The 25,687-nt window shown below is 43.0% G+C and overlaps 1 protein-coding gene across 2 annotated transcripts in view; it reads left to right on the forward strand.

The window, feature by feature from the left end:
- Positions 1–23,414, forward strand: part of UCKL1 (uridine-cytidine kinase 1 like 1) — a 1,578,412-nt gene extending 1,554,998 nt beyond the window's left edge. For both annotated transcript variants that reach the window (XM_044089881.1, XM_044089882.1), the window contains exon 15: positions 22,220–23,414. In XM_044089881.1, the coding sequence (XP_043945816.1) occupies positions 22,220–22,326 (107 nt within the window). In that variant the 3' untranslated portion in view covers positions 22,327–23,414. The remainder of the gene's footprint in view (positions 1–22,219) is intronic.
- Positions 23,415–25,687: the final 2,273 nt, after the last annotated feature.

The raw sequence follows: 25,687 nt of genomic DNA on the forward strand, positions 1-25,687 counted from the left end.
GGCAAGGAGTGTTGGCTGGTAACTCTAGATCTCAAGGAGGCATACCTGCACGTCCCCATATGACCAAATTGCAGAAGATACCTCAGATTTCTTGCAGGATCAGAGCATTATCAATTCTCAGCATTGCCCTTTGGCTTATCTACTGCGCCCAGAGTATTCACAAAATGCCTGGCATCAGTAATCGCTCATTGCAGGCTACAGGGAATCCAAATTTATCCATACCTGGACGACTGCCTGATACAAGCGGACAACAAAAGCAAACTGACAAAAGACTTACAAAGAGTCATTTGCTTACTACAAGCCCTGGGATACACAGTCAATTTAAAAAAGTCAAGACTAATACCATCCCAAACAAAAACATTCTTGGGTGCAGAATTGGACACAGTAAAACAAATGGCATTCCTAACTGCAGAAAAACAAGAACAATTCCCTCATTACTTCTTGGCATTAACAAAGCAGAACAAACTAACAACAAGGAAAGTACTGCAGGCCTTGGGCTTCATGGCATCATGCATAATCCTGGTCCCCCATGCCAGATTGCATATGAGAAAACTACAGTGGTACCTAAAGAATTTATGGTCTCAACACAGGCACAGCTTAGAAACCGAAATACCACTAATCCCATGCCTGAAACAAGAGTTCCTATGGTGGGCTCAAGCATGCCAGTCAAACCCAGGCTTGCCCTTCCACAACTTTCAAGCAAGCCAAACCATCACAACGGACGCCTCAGACCTAGGTTGGGGGCCCACATGCTGGACAAATGCATACAAGTATTATGGACCCCAGATCAACTGCACCTGCACATAAATCAAAAAGAAATGCTGGCAGTAAAACTAGCAATCCAGAATTTCAGACCATTCCTCAAAGAAGGCCATTTGATGATAAGGACAGACAACACCACAGTCATGTGGTACATCAACAAACAGGGAGGCACTCATTCATACCCCCTATGCCGAATGACTCTGGACCTATGGAATATGGCTCTGAGCTACAACATTCAGTTACAGGCAATATTTGTACTGGGAAAAGAAAACATCCTAGCAGACATGTTAAGCAGAACTACCTCGGATGCTCACGAATGGATGCTACACCGGACATCTTCAAGGCCATCACACAGAAATGGGGAATGCCACAAATAGACCTATTCACATCCCCACTCAATCACCAGCTCAAGAAATTCTGCACAAGGACATACCACCCACTTGCATGGAAGGTGGACTCTCTATCCTTCAGTTGGAAAGGCCTGACAGCATATGCATTCCCACCTCTTCCTTTGATGCACAAGATACTACTGAAAATCAAAGAGGAGCGTCCAAGGATAATTCTGATAGCTCCAAATTGGCCAAGACAACACTGGTATCCATTGCTGAGGAGCATGTCACGGGGAGAACGTGGACACTACCCTGATGCCTTTGATGTTAACTCAGAACGACTACAACATCATGCATCCAAATCTAAAAACTCTGCAACTAACTGCCTGGAACATTACATAACAGCAACTAACCCAGATTTATCCCAAAGGGTTAAAGACAGCCCGCAGACCTTCTACAAGAAGGAACTATGCAGGAAATGGAAAAGGTTTGTCATTTGGAGCACTGAAAGAGGAAAAGATGTGTCAAAGATAGATATTGCCAACATCCTGGAGTATTTGGCAGAGCTTCTCCATACAGGCCTGTCCTATTCCTCCATCAAGATACATGCATCAGCTATTTCTGCAGAATACAGCTTGATCCCCTGTCTTCTCACATCCTCTACTCAGGCAGTTCCTCAGAGGAATCAAGAATGTAAAACCTCCTAGGAAACCACCATTACCAGCATGGGACTTGAACTTTGTGCTAGAAAAATTGACACTCCCTCCATTCGAACCAGCAGCAACAGCAGATCTTCAACACCTGTCCTGGAAAACTGCTTTCCTACTGGCAATTACTTCAGCAAGAAGGGTTTTGGAACTACAGGCCTTAATGGCAGTACAACCCTTCCTAATCTTCCATCAAGATAAGAGTATCCATGAGAACTAATCCTACATTTATGCCTAAGGTGGTATCCAGAGTGTCTCTAAACCAGGCAATCCACCTACCTACCTTCTTTCCCAATCCACAGAACAGGGGGGAAAGACTGCTGCATACCTTGGATGTACATAGACAGTTGCGCTACTACCTGGACAGAACCAAGGGCAATAGAAAAACTGACCAGCTTCTAGTGGCCTATGCAACAGGAAGGAAGGAAAAGCAATTTCCAAACAGACAATTTCAAGTGGATAGGAAATTGCATCAGATTCTGTTACTCCTACCATGGAAAACCAATTCCACAGAACATAAGACCTCACTCTACAAGGGCTACAGCCACTACCACAGCTTTCTTACGAGGAGTGGCAACCAAGGACATTATTGAGGCGGCTACTTGGACCTCCGTGCATACATTTGCCAAGCATTATAACTTACCTCTATACTCTAGATCCCGAGCAGGGTTTGCCACTGCTGTATTGCAAGGGATCCTAACTACACCATAATTCTTCTTCCTCCTCCCCTAGTTTGGCTATGGTATTCTACCCATTTGTTATGACTGCAGATGCATCCTTGAAGGACATAGTACAGTTTTGTACCTACCATAAATGTAGATGTCCGAACAGGATAGCATCTGCATTCAGGATTACCCACCCTCCTTCCCTCTGTGGTATTCCTTGGGTATTTACCCTCCTAATAGCTAGCTGGGGGGGATCTCTTATGGTGTATTTGTTTGTATATATGTACATACATGCTTATTTTTTGTGTTTGCCTACCTTTTTTTTGGAAACATTGGCATTTACCCAAAATTTAGTTTTCCAAGAGGGCAACTGGCATCTGGGGCAAGAAACACTGAGGAAAATGGCGTCGGCTGATGCCTTTATACCCGAAGACCAGCAGAGATGACGTCGGGTGAAGTGCGACACCAGCCGAGGCCAGACCCAGACTTTGGAATCCGGCCGACCGAAGGGCTGCCTGACGACAGGACAACCCATTTGTTACGACTGCAGATGCTATTCTGTTCGGACATCTACATTTATGGTAGGTACAAAACTGTACTTTTCAGGTCGTCAGTAGTATAAAGTAAGGCAGCCGACACCATTACATCAGTCTTTCTTGCTGTGGAGCCTGAAGCAGAAGCAGTTCGCATGAGTGCCGGTCGGCCACTACCTGAGATTTTGTCTACCGAATTGAAGTTTAAGTCTTCTAAAGCTAAGTAACCCGTTGGGGATCCTTTTTTCTTGCACAAACCGATGTCAGAAAAAGTTAATAATTGTCTCACCTGTGGAAAGCAAATACCACACTGTGACTTCCACTCTTACTGCGTCACTTGTTTAGGCCCAGACCACAACGTCCCTCATTGTCACTTCTGTGCTTTGTTCAATGCCAGAACTATCCATCATCAGGTCCTTATTGTAGCCAGATATTTTCGCTTACAGTCCTCGAATTCCAATATGGCTTTGGTAAGCCATCCGACAGCAGATCTTCCAAAAAAACGTAAAGATAAAGACAGAGACAGACCGCACAGGTCCAAACCTACCGACAATGCTTCCGTTAAGCTAATTGTCAGTTCTCCGGTACTCAGTGAGGCACTTTTGCAGCCCCTGATGCCCACTTCTTTTGATTTGCAGGCTGCTACTGAGACCCTTTCAGAGTCTGCCGCAAAACTCTTCTTCGACTAAGGATCCTGCGGTCGTCTCTACCTTGGATGGGTCCGGAGCCGCTGACCAGGCAACGGCTTCCAAAGAAGTCCTTCGCACTACCAAATCTTGACACAAACCGACATCTTCTTTTGCGACTACCGTTCTTTCTAAAACTACCCAGTTTCTTAGGCCCAGGGTACGAACCACACCCAAGAAACCGACGACCCACTCTCAGGCATCTGCTACCTTGCCTCAGTCTCAAATGCTTAAAATGGTGGAAGACCTTATCATGATGATCTGATCAGGGGAAGCCAAGCTACCCCCTCCAAAAGGAAAAGAGATCTGTCCCCTGTAGTTTTATCTGACCAAGAGTCAGATGATTCTGATGCATCTGAATATGAAGACATGCAACCCCTCTCCACTTATGAGGATTCGGACGCAGAGGATTCCACTCCTTCAGTCTCTCCCCCAGAGGATGTTTCCTTTGAGGAAATCCTGTATACTTTAAGGGAGCATTTCCAATGGGAGAGTCAGGACTACCCTCAGTCTAAAAAGAGACTCAGGGATTTCTAGATCTTCCACAACACAGACCCTTGGTCATCCCCCCAGTCCTGGATGTTGTGGAGGATGTTTTCCTCGAATCCAGCTTTACTCATGACCCCCTTCCTCCTGCTCCCAGAATACCAGACAGGTACTATAGAGTCCCTGACTCACACAAATATCTTTTTAAAAATCTTACAGCTGACCCTGAGGTCATTTCTCAAGGCCCAAAAGGTATTAAAGCAACGTCTGCTTAGAATCCCACCCCCTCAGACAGGGATTCCTGAGTGTTGGACAGATGGGGTAAAAAAGTATACACCTCAGCTACTCTTGCTATCAGGGCACTAAATTGTCAGTTCCATATGCTGAAATTTCAGCAACATGCTTTGGAACTCCTTAAACAAAAAATGTCTTCCTTTCCTGCTTGGGCAGAATCTAAAGATTACAAGAGTTAATGCATTCTGCAAGTCAAGTAACTAAACACACCTTGTAGTGTGGTTTTGATGCCCTAGAAGCTTCTTGCAGGGCAGCAGTCACTGGCTCTGTCATTAGAAGGCATGCATGGCTTAAGGAACAGTCCCTGCCAGACCATGTCAAATCTAAATTGTTGGATGCCCCCTTGCACAAAGATGACTTATTTGGCACTAAGGCAGAAGAGGTCTTAAAAAAGATGGAAGAAAAAGCAAAATCTATGCAAACAGTTAAGGATTTCTTCCAGGTCCAGGCACTTAGGTTCAGCAGGCATTGTCCCTTCAAACACTGGTCCTTTCCTGCTTCCAGTAAACCGGCCCAGCCTAGGCCCCATGGAAGCAGACCCCCCCCAGACAGCAGCCACAGGTAATGCAGCGATCTAAGCAGTGGACTACCTCCACTTCAAAATCAGGGAGTTCTAAACCACCCCCTTATGGTAAGAACTCACATTGACTGTCCTCCTCCACCCCCTCCCTCTGACCACTGTCACTTACCACTAGGAGGAAAACTCTCCTTTTCACTCAAGCACCTGGACCATCATTACCAAGGACCACTGGGTTCTGAACATTGTGTCTCACGGATACAGATTTTCCTTCCACACCCTTCCAACCCCAAAATGGTTCCCAGATCTACCACCAAATCAGTGGGCAGAGGCTCAAAAACAAATCCTTTCACTGCTCTCTATGAGGGCAGTAGAGCACGTTCCTGCAGAACAGATAGGCCAAGGTTTCTACTCCAGACTTTTTCTGGTGCCCAGAAAAGAGGGCACCTGGTGCCCCATCCTTGATCTATCCATTCTAAACACCTACCTGGTGATCCCAAAATTCAAAATGCTTATCCTCCAACAGCTGCTAACCATGCTGTCCAAGGACGCTTGGCTAGCCACCCTGGATCTAAAAGAGGCTTACCTCCACATTCCTATCAGGGAATCATGCAGGAAATATCTCCACTTCATGGCAGGATCTCAACACTTTCAGTTCTCTGCCCTTCCCTTTGGCATATCTACTGCTCCTAGAGTTTCACAAAATGTCTGGCTCTGGCCATTGCCTTTTGCAGACAAAGAAATATTCAGATTTACCCATACATAGACGACTGTCTTATTCAGGCAGACAGCCAGGAAAAGCTGCTCAAGCACCTGGTCTTTGTAATGACAATCAGGGAAGAAAAACCTCCCTTGTGTACATGATCAACGAAAAAAAAAATCCAAACAGGTGCCCACCCAAGGATAATCTTCCTGGGAGCAAGTCTGGACACAGCATACTAAAAGGCATACTTTACTCCAGAGAAACAAATTTTCCTTATAGCCTGCTTATCTCAACTAGCCACCAGGCCCCAGCTATCTGCAAGGAAGATCCTGCAAGTTTTGGGGTTCATGCATTCTTGTGTACTACTCATTCCATATGCCAGACTGCATGTGAGGAAACTTCTGTGGTACCCAAAGAGCCTTTGGTGTTAACACTGTCAAGACCTGGAAACTCTTCTACCTGTAATTCATTCCCTCAGAAAAGATTTTCTTTGGTGGGCAACAGCATGCTCCCACAACAAGGGAACGCCTTTCTCCCCACCACCCACAGCCCAGACCCTCCCCACAGATGCATCAGACTATGCTTGGGGTGCACACCTGGCCGGCAGGTGCATACAGGGCCAATGGAGCCCACAGCAAATCCCTCTGCATGTCAGTCAAAAGAGATGATGGCTGTGCAGCACGCCTTGATAGCTTTCAAGGCCCTTCTCTCTCCAGGGGCTCTCCTGATCAAAACAGACAACACCACTGTGATTTGGTACATCAACAAGCAGGGAGGGACTCACTCCTACCCTGTATGCAGGCTGGCCATGACCCTTTGGCACACAGCCTCTGCCATGCAACTACACCTGTTAGCACAATTCCTACCAGGCTCTCTCAACTCTCTGGCAGACCAATTAAGCAGAAATCTTCTGGACCCACACGAGTGGCAATTCAACCGAAGTACCTTCAACCTCATAACTCAGAAATGGAGAACCCCGAAGGTCGATCTCTTTGCCTCCCACACCAACCATCAGCTCAGCAAATTCTGTACCAGGGAGCATCACTGTATGGCTTGGAAAGTGGATGCCCTGTCCTTCCCCTGGGTCAGTCTATCAGTCTATGCCTTTCCTCCCCTACCTCTCATACCCAGGGTACTACTCAAAATAAGGGAGGAAAAACCAAGGACCATTCTTATAGCTCCAGACTGGTCCCAGCAGCTCTGGTACCCCTTGTTGTGCAGCTTCTCCCCGCTACCTCTATGGCGTCTTCCTCAGATCCCAACTCTCCTGACCCAGAGGGAAGGGGAATTCATGCATCCCCAATTAAAGACACTCAGTTTGGCAACTTGGCTTATTCCCTAACACCAAACCAATCTGCCAACCTCAGTAAACAGTTTCTGGATGTTATCCATGAGGCCAGACGTCCAAGCACCAGAAAGTCTTATGCTGATAAATGGAAAAGGTTCTGCACCTGGATCCAGGCTAAGAGAGCCAGTATGGCACAGCCCTCCCTCCTTCTCATCCTGGATTACTTAGCTGACCTACTACACAGTGGCCTCTCTTTCTCCTCTATAAAAATTCATGCCTCTGCTATTTCTGCTCATTTTCCCACTGAGCAGCCCCTTTTCTCGCAGCCTTTGATCAAACAGTTCCTAATAGGGGCTAGCAATCTGAGGCCACCCAGAAGGGCACCAACACCAGCTTGGAACCTTAACTTTGTATTGGAAAAGCTAACCCGTCCCCCTTTCGAACCAGCTGCTTCTGCAGAGCTTAAATTTCTCTCCTGGAAGATAGCATTCCTTCTGGCCATCACTTCAGCCAGAAGAGTCTCTGAGCTGCAAGCACTCATGGCTGTGGAACCCTTCATCATCTTCCATGCATACCCTCAGAGCTAACCCATTCTTCATGCCCAAGGTGGTGCCCAGTGTGGCTCTCAACCAATCCATTAATTTGCCCACCTTTTTTCCTAATCCCCAGAACAAGGGGGAAAGGATTCTTCATTCTCTAGATGTGCACAGACAGCTCAGATTCTATCTAGACAGGACTAATTCCTTCAGAAAGTCTGATCAATTGCTGGTTAGCTTTGCTACAGGGGCAGAAGGCAAAGTCATCTCCAAACAATCCATTTCCAAATGGATAGCACACTGCATCCATTTCTGCTACAAACAGTATGGAAAGCCTCCCCCCAAGGGGGTCAGGACACACTCCATCAGAGCAGCCTCAACCTCTGCAGCTTTCCTCAGAGGAGTCCCCACCAGGGACATCCTGGAAGCTGCCACCTGGACATCTGTTCACACTTTTACCAAGCATTACCACCTGCCTCTCTTCTCCAAATCCAAGGCAGGGTTTGCCTCTGCAGTCTTGCACGGCATCCTAGCCAGCCCCTAGTTTCCTTGACTGCCTCCACCCTTTTCCTCAGCCTTGGGAATCAACCCAAATGTGATGACTGCAACAGTGAAACACGAAGAACATAGTACAGTTGTGTACACTTACTATAAATGTAGATGTTCGAGTGTATTCACTGTTACAGTCCTGGTTTCCCTCCCTCCACCCCCCTTTCTTCTCTTTCTCCTTTTATTACCATTCTAACTTCTTGTTCTCCTTTCCTTACAAGGGACGCATTGGTATTTATTTTCCACTGGTGGGGTTCTTCCACCAGAACCTGGCCTCCTACTTGGGGGACTCCTGTCAGGTTAGGGCAAGAAAAACTGATGTAATGGTGTCGGCTGCCTTACTTTATACTACTGACGACCTGACGTCAGTCTTCAAGCGACAGCAGCCGACACAGAAATACTATGTCTCTGGTATTTGGGCCAGCAGAGGGCTACCCTGGCAGGGATAACCCAAATGTGATGACTGCAACTGAATACACTCTTACATTTATGGTAAGTATACACAACTGTACCTTCCATCTCCTTTTTCTTACATTTAGCCAAAATTTCCTATTGCTGTCTTCACTTTTTTTGTTAGGTACAACAGAAGCAGCTGCTGTCTTGGTAGCATTTTAGGAGAGTCTCTGCTGCAACTTGTAAGGCCATGACTTGGTTCTCGATTCAAATATTTACAAAACATTACAAAGTCAAGAAAGAAATGTTATGCTGTTATATGCCTCCTTTTCTCCCTGTGGGATTTATATGTTTGCATTCCTCCCAAAGGTGATGAAAAGCTAAAAAGACAAAGTAAAAAAAAAAAAATACTATAGATTAGTGTACCCCACCATAACAGTAGCATGTAGATTTCCTTTCTTTTTTAAGTACTTTCCCTTCTTGTATGTTCTGATGAAGTTCATTTTAAAGTTATTGGGCAAGAGTGCTCAACAGTTTCATATTACACTCGCTTGTATTGAATGCTGGATTTTTTGGCTTTATTTGTTGGCAGAATGTGGTCCAAGTTGTGGGCAAGTGTTGACCTTGTTTTTTTGTGGTTACTTTCCCTTCTTCTCCAAATGTTTGTAATTATTTAAGTTATGTCTGATTCATGCTTTTTTGCCTTTTGGCCTTTTTGCTGTGCTGGAACATGAATCTGTAATGGAATGCTGAATGGATGCTGAAATGATGAACAGCAGGATCCTGCCTCTTAACGTGTTCCATTCTAGTTTCTGACTTCATTTGTGCACATGTGATGCCTCCACTGCCGTCCTGCATTTTCTTTTTATTCATGCCTGTTTTATGGTTTAGGGTTTTATGTTAAATCTTTCAGAAATCTGTAATTCTTCCTATGACATCACCAAAAGTCATATAATCATGGTTTAAAACACTTAGTCTTTGAAGCTGGATCTGAAAAAGTTTTTACCCTGTTTGGGTAATTCAGCCACCACAGCCTTCTTCCAAGATGCTGGTACTGTTGCCTTTTTAAAATATTGTTAAAAAAACTTGCCCAGTCATTTAACACTTTCTTTCCTCCTATCTTCCAGACTTCACCCCACATACCATCTGTTCCTGGAGAATTCCCTGTTAATTGCTGATACATCCCAATTTTTATCTCATCCCTTTGTACATCTTCCTCTGACTTTGGTGTTGCTTCCGACCAATATACAATACAGCTACTACCCTACTATCATTCCCTGACACCATAAACAAATACTGGGACTCATTCAAACTTATTTCATCCTTTTTCCTTGACCTGTGTCTACTTAGACTGTCCCCATTTCATGGCTGCAGTTTAATAGCAATTTAATTGACAGGCTCCAGTCTGTAAAAATGGCTGAATACTCTCTTTTCCTACCTCCAGATCTCCACTGGTGTACTCCAAGGATCTATTCTTGGTCCTGAACCTCTTTATCAATAATTGCTATACCTCTGTAGGTCCAGTCTCTCTTGTACAGTATACTGATGATACTACATTTATATGTACATCTAATAATGTACCTCAACTCCTCCACATTACACAAGAAGCTTTTTCCTCAGTTGAGGAATAGCTCCATAACGCCCAGCTGTTATCTTATCCTAAAACCAAAGTTACCACCATTTTCCCCAAGTCACACACATCTGAGAAAGTGAATTTCAAAATCTTTTCACTAAACAAAACTAAAATTGGAAGTAGTCTCCCATACAAAACTTCTTGGAGTGATTATAGATGAAAACCTTAAATTTAATCTGCATGTTCAAAATAACATAAAAAAAGATTCTCCAAAAATTAGAATACTGTAAAAAATTCCTTAGTAACAACACCAAAACCACTCTTGCCAGTACCTATCTTCTCCTATGTCTTATACAGTGCACCCATCCTATCCAACCTCCAGGTTACAGTTAAAAATAAGCTAGAGGTATTTTATAATAAGGTTGCAAAATTTGCCACAAACAAACAATACTTCATCCACCACTGTATTGCCCTTAAGGCATTTTACTGGCTCAAACTGCCTCACCTCACTTGGATTACATATGGCTCATTTCCACACACAACATTATGTACAAAGGCAACAACTGTCCTTCTTTTACTCCTATTGTCCATTCCTACCACCATAATAGACTACTTTGATCTAATGAACAACATCTTCTCAGAATATATAAACCATTCAAATCCTCTGGCCAAAGTCTCTACTCATACTTAGTCACTAAGAAGTGGAATTCTATCCTTCTGCAAGTTAGATCTACCTCTAACCTCAAACATCTACTAAAAGGCTACATAAATAAGACATGGCTCTGCTTCTGCACTTCCCCAGGCTGAGCTAGTCCCTCCGTCCTTTTCCCAGCATACTTCTTGCTAATTCCTTCTCTGTGAGTATAGTCAGTCTGGTACTTTTCCATTACTGGGACAACAGGTCTAACGTGCTAGCAGGCACATGCATGCAATGATCGCACAGCTGTTGTTTCGATGACGGAAAAGTGGTTTGGGTTTGGGTTAATGGCGTTTTTTAATGTATAACTTCATATAGATATTTAAACCAGCTAATGTGTTCATCATGCCTCTACCCACCTCTGTGGCTTATACTGCACCCAGTCTTCAACATTATTTTTTTTCATTTGGGAGAGAGTGCAGAAACACACTTCACTGACGGATGTAAAGTTTATCCAAACAAAACCCTCTTGGCATTAAGATGCGATTTTCCTTCATAGCCCAGCAGAGGGGGCCTAACAGCATGCTTTGGCTGTTAGTTTCGCTTAAAAGGTGATTTACATGTCCCGCCACTCATGCTGTCACTCAGCTCCATATTTGCAACCACAACAAGCCTTTTCACTCAGTTCTGCCAGCAGAGTGATGAAAGAGGGAAATTAATGAAATCCAGAAGGCGACCAATTCCTTGGGTCGTTACAGTCCTGCAACGTGCAAAGTTCATCTAAGTGCAGACTTGCTCCTTTGTTTTAGTGCTGCCCTACAGGTCTGACTCTGTCCTCATAGACACTTTAAATGCAAGGAGCTCATTAGTTTAGTGACACCAGGAAGCTGAGCACAGCAAACAGAAACACAAAATCAGAAATCAAAGCGGGTATACTTTGATTTCAGGGAGATAACTTGACAGTTTCAGAGCGATCGTTCAGCTGTCATCTAGTAGCATAACACGTCTGTTAACCAGATGTGTGTAAAATTTAAAAATAACCTCTACGTTTTTACTGTATTATTAAAACAAATATTTTTTTACAGATATGTGGTTAGCAGACATGTTAAGCAACTGGATTACAGCTGAACAATCGCGTTGATAGTGTTGTCCTGATAACGGAAAAGTACCGTCAGTCTTTTCTTAGGTAAAAGACAAACATAATTTTGCCTAGACTATGTTACCTCGTCATCTCTATTCCAGAAAGTGCACTGACTGTATTTAGTGTGATCTCTGTGAACTGCAACTTGTGAGTTCTTGGACTATTGACAGTATTCTTTTTTTCATTTTGTTATATCTGTCTGGACTATCAGTCTTTATTGGTGTATTATCTGAAATAGTTATTGGATGTGTTTCATTGTTCAATTAAGTACCCATATGCCTGTGAGATATAATTTTTAACCCCTCTAGCCCAGTTATTTTACCTTGGGGAATAATATTAATATGTAAATTCTGTCTGAGTTCCTGCTACTGAATTCTTATCTTCCATTCCAAATATTCTTATATATTTCTTCAGAAATCTACCCTCTTTTGTTATATTTTCCTTATAGGGCTCCCTGGTACATCCTAAATAAATAATATTCCTGTGCTGAAAGCTTATTATTTCTTCCCAAATTCTCTTAAGCTCCATAGTAGTAGCTTTAGGTGGAATATAAATACCTGGCTGTGTAATCCTCTTTCCCTGCCAATAACCCCTTATTACCACACATCTACCAATATTGTCTTCCCCCCATCACTGTTGGAGTCCCTATTGCAATAAGTATTGTTTCCCCTCTTTTCCTTTGTCTCTGAAATTGTGCTTAATGTACATTAAGAAGTCCTTTTGTTGTCAGATGCAGATGTAATTTCTATCCAAATGTACCTCTTGTAACCTTGCTGTTTGCACCGTAAACTTTATAGTATAATTCAGTACTCCTTGCTTTTTGTCTATATCTGTAATGTCATTTACAGTGCATGTTAATATTGATAAGGCAGCAATTCTGATAATAAGCTATTACTATCACATATTCTACATAACAGATGTCTTTCTATTCATATTTTGCAGTATTCTGTACAGTTGGGTCTTCTCCTCTTGCTACTTGAACATCCGGCCAGTATACAAAAGTTTGCAATCACTGTATGGTGCATGGGACATCTGACGTGGCTAGCAGAGCATGGGCCATAAAAGTGATGTCTGTGCGTACCAGCCTTCAGAACTTCTCTGCTGCCAGTCGAACATCAGGTGTTCCTGCCTTCCCTGCCATTGGATTCTTGAGATACTCAAATAAGTACCCCGTTGGGGAACCTTTTTTCAGTCATTGTATGTTGGTGCTTGTTCATGTCATCCAGAAAGGGCAAGTGTAAGTGCGGCCTTCAGATTCCACACAAGGACGCTCATGAACTCTGTCTTTTCTGTTTAGGAAAGTCTCACGGCTACAAGGTCTGCCCTATTTGCCAGGCCTTCGTCCCTAAGACCTTACGTAGCAGACTTCACATGCTCAATCTGTACCTAGAGAGCCAATGTCTGAAACAGCTAGCATTAGGTATGGAGGGACCTACCAACTTGCCTGCCGAACCACCAAGGAAAAAGGCCAAGACCGCAAGGCTTGCTGCTGTCACTGCACCTCTGCCATTCGGTGCTCATCCTGTGGCCGACATCAACCTGGACGAACGCTTGGGCTCTGCCGCCTTAGGTATAGCGGGTACCAGATCAGATGCCGCAGAACCCTGTACGTTCACGGAGGCTCTGCGGATGTCGGATTCCCTCTGCTCCTTCCCAGCCATCAGGCCAGAGGCCTTCTCCTGTTCAAACCCCCGTTAACCCTTCACTTAAAAAGAAGGAAAAGAGAAAGCATACCTCCCCAGTTAATCAAACCCAACCAGAATGGCAGACTTTCTCACAAAGCCTCTTTAATGCATTCATGAGCTTGCAGCTTACTGCTGAAGGAACTTTCACTACCCCTCGTCCAGTTTTGAGTCCTAGCCCAGAGGGCCCAGATCCCTCTCACGTGGAAGAAGAGGAGTACTCTGATTCTTCCTCAGAAGAATCCCTTTCTTACACCTCCCAACTGCCTTCCCCACTTGGATATGCCTCCCCAGAGGAAGAATCTGCAGAAGCTGATTCCCCTGCAGAAGATCTCACCTTTGGGGAAACCATAGCCAAGATGAGAGAGCATTTCAAGTGGGATTCATCAGAAATGACTGAGGTGCAAAAATGGTACTATGAGTTGATCCATGTGGATTCACCAGTTCCCACTGCTGTCTCACTTATTCTTCCAGCCTTTCTGGAGGCTTTCTCTGCAGCATCCTTGAATCTAGATTCCCAACCTCCTGCCCCCTGCAGACCTGATAGGTTTTACAAGGTCCTGGAGACAGCTAAATTCCTGGTAAAATGCCTGGCTGCAGACCCAGCCACCATCTCAGTTTCTACTGACAAGGCTTCTAAATTACTGCCCACCCTCTACCACCCTCCTCCTTGCTGACAAGGACAGCAAGGCAATGGAGCATTTGAGTAAACATGTGTACACTTCTGCTACTCTGGCTTTCAGAGCAATCAACTACCAGACACGTGTCTAAATATGCCTTAGCCCTTTTGGAAAAAATCTCCAAACAGCTTTCTGATCTCTCTGACTCCCCAGTCAAAACTCAACTGTCCTCCCTTGTTTCCCTGACCTCACAGGTGACCAGATACTCCATCAGGTGTAGCTATGATGCTGCTGAGGCCTCAGCTAGGTCGGCAGCATCGGCTTCTGCCCTAAGAAGGTATTCCTGGCTACGCCTCTAGCTAAATTAGTAGATGAACCTTTGGACAATTCAGTGCTGTTTGGAGCCAAGGTTGCAGACTTGTTTAAGTCCTTGCAGCAAAAAGGTAGAGAGATGCAGGGCTTAAAACATTTGTTTGTATCTCCATTTCCAAAGTTTCAAAGGAATTATCTTTCCAAAACCCAGTTTATCAGGAAGCACTCCAGTCCTTCTCCCTCTTCCAGACCTAGAAATGCTCCCAGGAAGCAATCCACTTCTGCTAGGACTGCTCCATCTACTAGCCAAGTGTGGCCCTTTCCAGACAGGGCAAGTAGTATGTGACTACCTGCCAACCCTGAACCTACCTCCCCTCTCCCTCCATCCCTCTCTCCTTAGTCTCTATCACTGTCTCCAGGTGTGGAGAATCATCACTTCAGACAAGTGGGTACAGTCACTAATAGAATACAGGTACTACATGACCTCCAAAGAGAAGGGGTATTCCCCAGCCCCCAAAAGATCAGCTCCACCTTCTACAACCTGTGGTAGACAACCTTTTGGCCGAAGGCACCATCCAGCCCATCCCACGGTCTGCTATGGGAAAAGGCTTTTACTCAAGGCTCTTTCTAGTACCAAGGAAAGATGGGTCCTGGAGACCAATTCTAGTTCTCGCTTATCTAAATCTAGTCCTGCACGTACCCACATTCAGGATACTTACACTGCCAACCCTCTTTTCCTCCCTCAAGGGTTCATGGCTACCTTGGGCATCAAGGATGCCTACCGCCACATCGCTATAAGGCCCAGTCTCAAGAGTTCCCTCCAATTCTCAGTGGACTCCTCTCACTGTCAATTCTTGGCTTTTCATTTTGGTCTGTCCACAGCAGCTAGAGTCTTCACCAAATGCCTGGCAAGAATGATTGCAGTCTGCAGGACTCTAGAATCCAAATCTTCCCCTAGCTAGATGATCTTCTCATCCAGGCAGACTGCATACAGTCCCTCCTGCTCCATTTACAGAAAACCATTGCCCTTCTGCAGTCTCTACGGTTTCAGATAAACTACCCAAAATCCTATCTGGATCCTACCTAGGGCATAGTGTTCCTGGGGTGCAGAATTTGGGCAGACATCATGACAGCCTTCCTTCCTCCTCAGAAACTGGAAAGCCTGACACATTACCTACTTTTGGTACTTCAAACCAAGGAAATTACTGCAAGGCAGTACCTCATGCTTCTGGGCTACATGGCTTCCACTATACCTGTGCTGCTTTTAGCAAGACTTCATATGACAAAACTGCAGTAGTACCTCAGGTCTGTTTTGATGCAGCACTCCCACCTCCTGGAGTTCAAGGCGATCTTACTGTCTTGCCTCAAACTGGAGATCCATTGGTGGCTGGCCCAACTGAAGCTTAACCCAGGCCTTCCACTCCAACCTCCACCTCCAACTCAGGTTATGTTACACAGATGCCTTAGACCTCGGTTGGGGAGCTACACTGAGGCCCCTAAAGGTGCAGGGAATTTGTCCAGAACCACACAGGAAAGAGCACATCAGTGTAAGGGAAATGAGAGCAATACTACTGGCCTTGAAAGCCTTTCAACCCAGGCTCCAGCAGGGACCCCTAAAACTTTTTAAAGACAGTACCACAGTGCTGTGGTATCTCAACAAGCAGTGGGGAACCAGATTTTACTTACTTTGCAGACTAGCTCCCCTTGTGTGGATAGCGGCTTCCAGTCAGGGGGTTACTCTTCAGGCAGTTTAGATCCCTTCCCTACAGAATTCTCAGGCAGATTCTCTCAGCAAGTCCATGACAATGTCCCATGAATGGATGCTACACAGGGATGTCTTCCTGGACCTTGGCTAACGAATGAGGTACACCACAAATAGACCTGTTTGCCATCACCATGAACAGACAACTTCCCTTCTTCTGCACCACACTGGCAGAACCTCTGGCGATGGCAACAGATGCCCTTTCAGTCTCCTGGAAGGGGATGCTTCTCTGTGCCTCTCCCACTTCCCTGTTGTTCAGAAAGTCTTGCTGAAGATCCAGCAGGACAAACCAGAAGTCTTGCTGATAACTCCCTATTAGCCAAGACAGTATTGGCTCCCCCTCCTCCTCCATTTACCCAAGGGCAATAACCACAAGTTACCCCTCAGAGTGGACCTACTCACACAGGACAAGGGAACCCAAATTCACCCACAGTGGCAATCTCTTCACCTCACCTTGAGGGTGATAGGATTTTAATCCTTTTCAGGCACTTATACAAGGAGGATGTGCTCACTGTCCTGCAGGAGGCCAGGAAGCCTAATACCAGATCATCTTATGTATCCAAGTGGAAAAGATTCTCCATATGGTGTCTTAGAAGGCAGTTTGACACATTGCAAAGCGAGGTCCCCCTAGTGCTGTCCTACATGTGTGAACTTTACAGACAGGGCTAACATACTCCTCCATCAAAGCCCATTTTTCTGCCATTTCTGCCCACCTACCCCTGGACCCCCCTTAGCTTCCAGACTACCTGGAAAACTATTCCTTAAGGGGTATTCCATCTCTGGCCACCAAGAAAACCCATCCTGCCTCCTTGGGACCTGAACAATGTCTTAGAGAAGCTCACACTACCTCCCTTTGAGTCTGCATCCAAAGCTTCCCTAAAACACTGCACATGGAAGACTATTCTGCTGGTGGCCTTGAGCCCAACTTGAAGAGTTTTTGAGTTGCAAGCTGTCATGGCTATTCCTCCCTTCCTCATCTTCCACTGAGATAAGATAATCCTCAGAACCAACCCTTCCTTCATGCCCAAGGTGGTTACTAACCTTTCCTTAAACCAAGCCTTCCACCTGCACACTTTCTTCCCCAACCCACAGTGAGACAGTGAGAGAGTACTTCATTCCCTTGATGTGCACAGACAGCTCAGATTCTGTCTGCACAAAACCAAGAACATCAGACAGGCTGACCAATTGTTTGTCTCTTTCCACCCCAGGACCCTGGGGAAAGCAGTAACTAAGAAAACCATTTCAGCCTGGATCTCCAGAACTATTTTCTTTTGTTACACACACCAAGGTAAACACTTGTGAGGCAGTGTGAAGGCCCATTCCACTAGGGCAATGGCCTCATCTGGAACCTTCTTCAAAGGCCTGGACACTTCCACTGTTATTGAAGCAGCCACCTGGTCTTCTGTGCACACCTTTACAAAACATTACAAAATAGACCAGATCTCCAGGTCTAGGGCAGGATTTTCCAGGGCTATCCTACATGGTTTCCTGGAAAATTCCTCTAGGCCACTACCCCCTTCCTTTTAGTGAGCTTTGGCAGTCACCCAACTGTACAGAATACTGCAACATGTGAGTAGAAGGACATAGAAAAGTTTTGTAAAATGTTACCATAACCATAGACATCCTTCTCTTCCATGTTGCAGTATTCCTTCCCTCCCGATATCATGTATTCCCATTCTGGGATGGCACAGAACTTGCACTACCTTCTCTGGGACTAATTCCAACTTGGCTCTCAGTTCTGAAGGCTGGTGCATGCAGACGTCACTTTTATGGCCCACGTTCTGCTAGCCACATCAGATGGCCCACACACCATGTAGTGACTGCAAACTTTTGTATACTGGCCAGACGTTCGGGTAGCAAGAGCAGAAGACCCAACTTTACAGAATACTACAACATAGAAGAGAAGGACATATATGGTTATGGTAAGATTTTACACAACTTTTCTTTCTTATGAATATACGTTTCCAAATTGTAACTTACATAGAACACACTTAATGCTTCGCAGGCTGAATAATTGCTGCTTCTCATGATTGTCTTAACTCATGTCAGATTTTTCCAGACTTTTCACTTAAGATAAAAACACACAAGAAACAAAAAACTCAATACGTTTTTAAATGCTCCAGCCCCTTTTAAATCACAGCAAACACACAAAACTGTACACATTTTCCAAACAGGGTAGTTCATCATCATCAGCCCCCCCCCATTTCCCATTTTTTTTGTATATGGTCGGGGTGTCATGTTAACTGTCACCATCTCTTTCAGTTCAGTGCCACACTCCTGCCTGATTGTCTCAGATCTTCTTTCATACAATCCATCCACCTCTTTGTTAGATGTCCTCGCTTCCTCTTACCTTCTTCCTGTCTGTCCCAAATCTTCCTCACCAGATTGTCTTCTGCTTTTCTGCACATGTCCAAACCACCGTAATCTGTTCTAGTTGACCTTTTCTGCATTTGGAGCTACTTTGGCTTCTGCTGTTGTGTCCTCATTTCTTCATTTGTCCCACAGTGTGCATCCTACCACCCTTCTTAGGCACTTCATTTCCCTCACCTCTAGATTCTTCAACTTTTCTGCCTTTACTGCCCAGATTTCTGTACCATACAGTAGTACTGGTTGCACCACTGTCTTGTACACCTTACTTTTCAGCTTCATTGGCATTCTTCTGTCATAGACTACACCTGACACACTATGCCAGTTGGCGACAGCTCCTCTGATTCTCACTTTGACCTCTTCATTCAGACTTCCCTTCTCCTCAACCACCCCTCACAGATACTTAAAGCTGTTTACCTGTTCCACAATCTTTCCTTCTACCTCTATTCTTAGCTTCTTCTGATTTCCCCCGTTTGCTGACATTACCACCATCTTATCTCTGCTTAGTTTCATCCCATGTTCTTTCAGTTTTGCATTCCATTCTCCTATCCTTTGCTGAAGTTCTGGCTCAGAGTCTGCCTGTAATGCCACATCGTCTGCATACAGCAATTTTGTTGACCTGTCCCCTCCGACCTGTTTGCTAATGTAGTCCCTCACCAGTATGAACAGCAGTGGGCTCAGAGATGAACCCTGGTGTACACCCACTCCCACTGGGAACTCCTCTGTGAGGCCGAACACTGTTTGTACTTGAGTCATTGGGTCCTTGTACATAGCCTGCACTAATTCTACCAATGTTTCTGGGACTTCAAACCACTGAAGTTCTGCCCAGATCAGCTTTTTTGGGACCTTGTCATATGCTTTTTCCAAGTCTAGGAATGCCCAGTTGGAATCTTTCTTCATCTCTAGCTTCTTCTCAAGTATCTGTCTCAATGCAAACATTGTGTCAGTTGTGCTGCATCCTGATCTATATCCGAACTGCCAATCTCCCATCTTACATTCTACTACTTTGCGTATCCATTTATCAGTCACCCTCTCCAGAAATTTAATGCAATGTGATAGGAGTTTGATGCCTCTGTACTGCCCACAGTTGCCCTCCATATAAAGGCAGTTGCCCCAAGTAAAATGTCCAAATTTTTATAGGTTCATAGGTGTGTACTAGACTAATGCCCCTGGAGCCTTTACAAGCCTAGCCAAAATAAATTGCCCAGGCACCATGCTGCCCGATGTTAGTTCACAGTGCACCTATCCAGTAGGGCAACTGGAGCGATCCCTGGGGTGAAACTTCTGTTACCCAGCTATTTGTCAAGATTTTTCTTGAAGAGGGCCAGCAAGGTGCTCTGCTTGACATGAATGGGAAGCTTATTCCAGAGTATGGGCAGTCTTTGTGAGATGAACCTGTCCCTCCACCATGTTCTGTTAATTGTTGTAATGAAGTTGTGATCTCTGGAGAATCTGGCGTGGGGGGATTGGGATTTCTTTAGGTGTAGCATTTTAAGTAAGGCTGGGTCGGACATGGCTTTGTAAGTCAAGCAGAGATCACCTCTAAGTAGACGATAAGAGACTGAGAACAGCTGAAGTTTCTTGAGTCTGTCCGTGTAGGACATGTGTTTAAGGCCTTGGTTCCTTTTTGAGAGGTGTCTCATATTTTTGGTGTATTCCTCATGAAATTTACGTTTTTCTGACAAATGAAATGAAGATTGAAATTACTAAATAATGACAGACATTTGCGTTTCAGACTTCATATCCTTCAGAAAATGTAAATTGAAATTACTAAATAATGACAGACATTTGAGTTTCAGACTTCATATCCTCCAGAAAAATGTTAACACAAACTCTGTTATTCTAGCAGATTACTAAGTTAATAAGAGTTATATTTAAAATTTGCTCTTTATTTTCGCACTTTATTCCCCATTATATGTGGCTTTGTCTAGCTGAGAGATGTGCTAGGAAGGACATTGTCTGTCAATGCAATATAACTATCTACTCCCCTTTGAAGATGGCAGGAGTTTGATGTTGACTTACTTGTAAACATAATTTTTACCTTTATACTGCACAAATTAAAATTTTCCAAAAATTATTTTTCTGTTTCAATGCAAGATAGTGATAGGTGTATTAGCCATATTTTTTAATGTTATTTTTCCTTTGTTGACTGGTTTAGTCCTACTAGGTTAGTAGCTTTTCAGGGGAGACCTGAGGTGGTATTTGTACTGCTAAGGGCAAATTTAGCCAGGGTATTATGGAACCTCCCCTATTCTTTCCAGTAGGTGATGTGAAATCTTTTACACTCACCTGAGCTACCAGCAGCTCTAGCAGAAGGGTTGTGTGGTTAACATCTCATCCAAAGGACGACACACTCAGGAGTGCAGCACTCCCCTTATGCTGTACTGCAGTTTCAGCAATCCATCTACCTGCTGGGCAAACAGAACCCACAGCCTTCTGCACTAAAGGCGTGTGTGCTACCTGTTGCACCACTAACACTTGTACACTTTTTGAATGAACTGGAGTGTAAGGACAGTCTTGCTCATTTGCATTTATCATTAGTGCTTTGCAAGTTTTGAACTGTAACTTTTTTTGTAGATGTCTGTGGTCTGAGGTATACTTGAAAAGTGCCCTTAAATCAGTTCACTTACCTAATTTACAAAGAAATAAGTAAAACAATTTTCTCGCACCATATACCAGTGAATGGAGAATCAGTATGTGTCCCAGAAGTGCTTAATGGTTATGTTTCTCCAGACATGATATAACTTGTGTAAGTCCATGCAAAACATAACTTTGGTGCATATCCAAGACAAACGAAAAAATAAAGGGCAAAAGCATATTTTTTAATCTGGGCAGATTACTCATACAGTACTCCCATTGTCGCATCAGATTATATACATTGTAAAGCCTTCAGTAGGCTGCTTATATAGATAATTGCTGTGACACACCTCTCTTGTTTTTTTTTAACTATTTTTTCCAAGGAGAAGGCAACATTAGGATGAGTTACTTACTTTAAGGATGTAATAGAGGAATCAGTGAGGGTTTGCAAAGTCGTTTAAGATAGGACAGTTTGAAGAACTGTATGAGTAAGATACAAAAACAGATGCAAGAAAAAAGTTTACAGTGTGGTTAGTAAAAGCTGTTGCTTTCAGATTATTAATTGAAACTTAACCTTTATATTTACATATGAAATATAAATAAATATTTGAATGTTAATTTGCAGTTTCATCCCTGGGTGCCCCATTTCTTGGATGCATTGCTGTGTTATGAATATATATTGTTGTAGATTCTTATCAAGGCTTATCAAAACAAGCAAGTTGTTGTGGCCACAGTAGTTGTGATCAAACAATTTTGGGATGACTGACATAATATTGACCAAAACATTTCAAATCAAAAACAGAGGTGAAAACAGAGTGAGAAAAATGATCCTTCCCCTCCACCAACCATGTTATTGCTGATTCATGAGTTTTCACTGTAGTGTCAATGTTTTTGATTGATGTTAGTCATTCAACATTTGCTTACATAAATATTATTGTACATATGTGTATGAAGGTGCATGCATTTATATACATATATTTGTGTGTGTGTGTGTGTATGTGTGTGTATGTGTGTGTGTGCATATATACAAATACAAATATGCATATATATATTTTCATCATGATTATATTCCCTATCCTCTATATTTTCTTTTCCAATAGGAAACTTTGGGGATCGATATTTTGGAACAGATGCCCCCGCAGACTGGAGTGATGATGATTATTGTAATAAAGATGATGATGATGAAGAATATGTTCCAGCAATGTGAAAGAGAGAGATAGAGACTTTTCTGAGATCTGCAATGAAAGAATAGCCCAGGACAGAGATGGCCACAGTAGGCACTTAGTACAGAAAAGACCTGGGAGAGTTTGGCACTGACAAACAAAACTCAAGAGCAAGATAAAACAAAATAGTATTCTATTAAGAGTTATGTGTTTTTATAAAGATGGGCCCAATTTGAGTTCTGTATAGAAACTTGTATTTTCAGTTTGCTAGAAAAGTTTTTCCCAAACCATTCCTTTCTGCCATTATCTTTTGTACCACCTACTGTACCCCCTTGTTTCCTGCCTGCTGTGTTAGTTCATTTTTCTGACTGTTTATTTTTTTACCGTGCACTTCTTTACGGATGTTTTAAATTAATTTTTACTATTTTTAAGAAAATTTAAATAATAAGCAATCACATTATTAAAAAAAGATTATCAAGTAAGTACTAACACGTTTGTCATGAAACGAAATGATGAAAAGCCATGCTAAACGACCAGTTAATTGTTCAGCAAAGCAAAATGACTGTGCAGTAATTTTCTTTGTTTCCTTTATGGCACATTTCAAACTTGGTGATGCAGCACTTTACACTGTCCTAACTCTGTCAGTGCTTATTTTTCTTATCTGGATCACCACTTTTACTAGTCTTTTGCACTCTGCCAGTCAAGTGTTCTCTTAATTACCCTTGAAGCAAGGCTTTTGGGAACCTTGTTTGCTACTCCTTAAACAGAGCCACCTGGGAATCCAGTACAGTTTTCCTTAAAGTACCCTAGAGTGAGACAGGGAGCCCCCTGACTGGTATCCAGCTGAACATTCCCTGAATCCACCTTGGAATAGAACTGTAGGGCAGCGTTGTATACACTATGTTGAAGCCCGTGTGGAGAGTTTCCTGGCAGAGGCATGATATTTGATATAGGAAAGGTGCTACTCTCATACTGCAGCTAGCCAAAATTAGAGTTGGCAGTCCCCCATTCCCCTAATCAGTCACAGTCCCTCAGACTACACAGTAAAGTCTGCTCACAGACTCATGCATCTCCTTATTAACCATTACTTCCACTGATTGTGCAGTTGCTTGAGGTATACAGCAACTCCAAGTACCCCTCTGGTCTAAAAAAAAAAAAAAATATATATATATATATATATATATATATATATATATATATATATACATATACATATATATCTCTATATGTGGTTTCACTTCATAATCACGAATTGCTGAAATATCGAATTTTAGCAATTCATGTCCATGAAACCGAAACTTCAAAATAACGAATGTGAATAAGTACGAATAGGACTATGTCAAATTTGCGTGTATGCATTTATGTTATCGTACGGAAGTGTTTGGCTGAGATGGTGTCTGCAGTTTAATGTGAGTGAGCGTGTGTGAGTGTTTGCGTAACTTGTACGAGTGGGTTAGGTTAGGGTAGTGAGGTGGAGGGTATGAGTCTGTGTTGGCTGTGTGTGATTTTTTTTTTTTTTTTTTTTTTTTTTTTACTGTTTGTGAGATCTCAGAGTTAGTATATATAAGTAGGGGGTGCAGGGGGGCTTGCCCCCTGCATTTGTTTAATGTAGGTGTGTGTCTGTGTGGTGTTTTGTTGTATTTAATTGTTTTGTGGTGTGGGTGCTATGGTTTGTGTGTTGTGTGCTGTATGCTGTCTGTTCGATGTTGTGGTTTCGTGAATGTGAAGTGTCGGTGTTGTGATGGTTTCGGCTTTATAGTGTCAAAATGCTGAAATTCGATATTTCAGCATTTTGGCAATATAAAGTGAAACTATATCTACATATATATATATATATATATATATATATATATATATATATATATATATATATATATATACATATATATATATATATATATATATAGAGAGAGAGAGAGAGATACAAATATCTAATTTCATAACACTGAGACCAGAACATCTAAACCCCATAACATTGAATTTCATAACATCTAACAGTGCAAATCACATGAAAATAACATCCCCTCCATGTATAATGACACCAAACTACCAAACGCACGTTTTACTACGTTTCTGCAGGGGGGCTTGATACAGTGGGGTTAGGAAATTTAGATGTTATGGGTTCTAGATGTGTAAAAGTAGACCCATTTATATATATATATATATATATATATATTTATGTATGTATATATGTATATATATATATATATATATATATATATATATATATATATATATATATATATAAAAGGTGATTAGGGTACCAGAAACATATTCTTATTTTCATAGTGCCCAGATCATTTGCAGACATTCAGTCACTTGAGAAGTACTGGCGTAACACAACAGAGCCCAAATTTAATAAACCTAACTCAACAAATGTTTGATACTAATTTATTTGTGCAGTGTCACTCCCTTTGACCATTTAACCACTGTCTTTCCTCATCCATTGATCCCCTTCTCCAGCTAACAAAATCTGTTACTCAGTAACTACCAGAGCCACTTGTGCACATAACTGATACAAGAAGATAGGCGTGAGATATCATTCCTGATCCTAAATTCTACATGTGAGTATGTAAATGTGGGTCTACTTCTATTCGCTGACAGCCCATTTCACTGAAACCCATTTGGTCGACAGCTCATTTCATTGACAAAAGTATTCAAGGCAAAAACCTGGGTTTTGCCCCCCTCCCCACTGTTGTGCGACTGTGGAGTTGTTATATATAGTTGGGGGGTGTGGGGGGCACAGCCCCCCACATTGGGGTGTGGGCAGCCCCCACCTAGAATGTTTGTCAATTAAATGAGCTGTCGACCAAATGGGTTTCAGTGAAATTGGCTGTCAGCGAATAGAAGTAGACCCGTAAATGTATATAGATAAACTCATATGAGTATGTAAGGATTCTTTGAGTCAGGTTATGTCAAGCCTCAGATCCTTGATCATTATCCAGTGAATTATGACTCAGCAAAACTCAGGTATGGGCTTCAGCAACTATTAGCATAGTTCAGACCAAAATTCCTTTAGCACATGTTAAGCAAGTACTGCAAATTTAAATGAATTTGTACAGTCCAGGTTTCTTATTTTCTCAGGCTACATTGAACATTTTAATGCAGTCCTGGTTTTAGTGATGTATATTTCTACAGATCGACAGCATCTGGCATACCTAGTGCAGCCCATAAGTTTCAGATATAATGTCTGCCATTTTTCACAATGACTCAAACATACTGTGCTGCCACACCCTTGTACACAGAAAGGATGTTAACATTCCCACTCGATTACAAGTTTTATGTTTGCAAAAAGAAGTCCAGCCTGTGTTAGTGAGGCAGCTTCACTCTTTTGCTTTAAGTGAAATATATTTTAAATGTACATGCTGGCTTTGTAGCCACAGTATTTGACTGGAGAAAGTCACA

The sequence above is a fragment of the Protopterus annectens genome, chromosome 12.part0 (assembly GCF_019279795.1).
Source record: "Protopterus annectens isolate FY-2018-M chromosome 12.part0, PAN1.0, whole genome shotgun sequence".
In the NCBI taxonomy this organism is placed as follows: Eukaryota; Metazoa; Chordata; order Ceratodontiformes; family Protopteridae; genus Protopterus; species Protopterus annectens.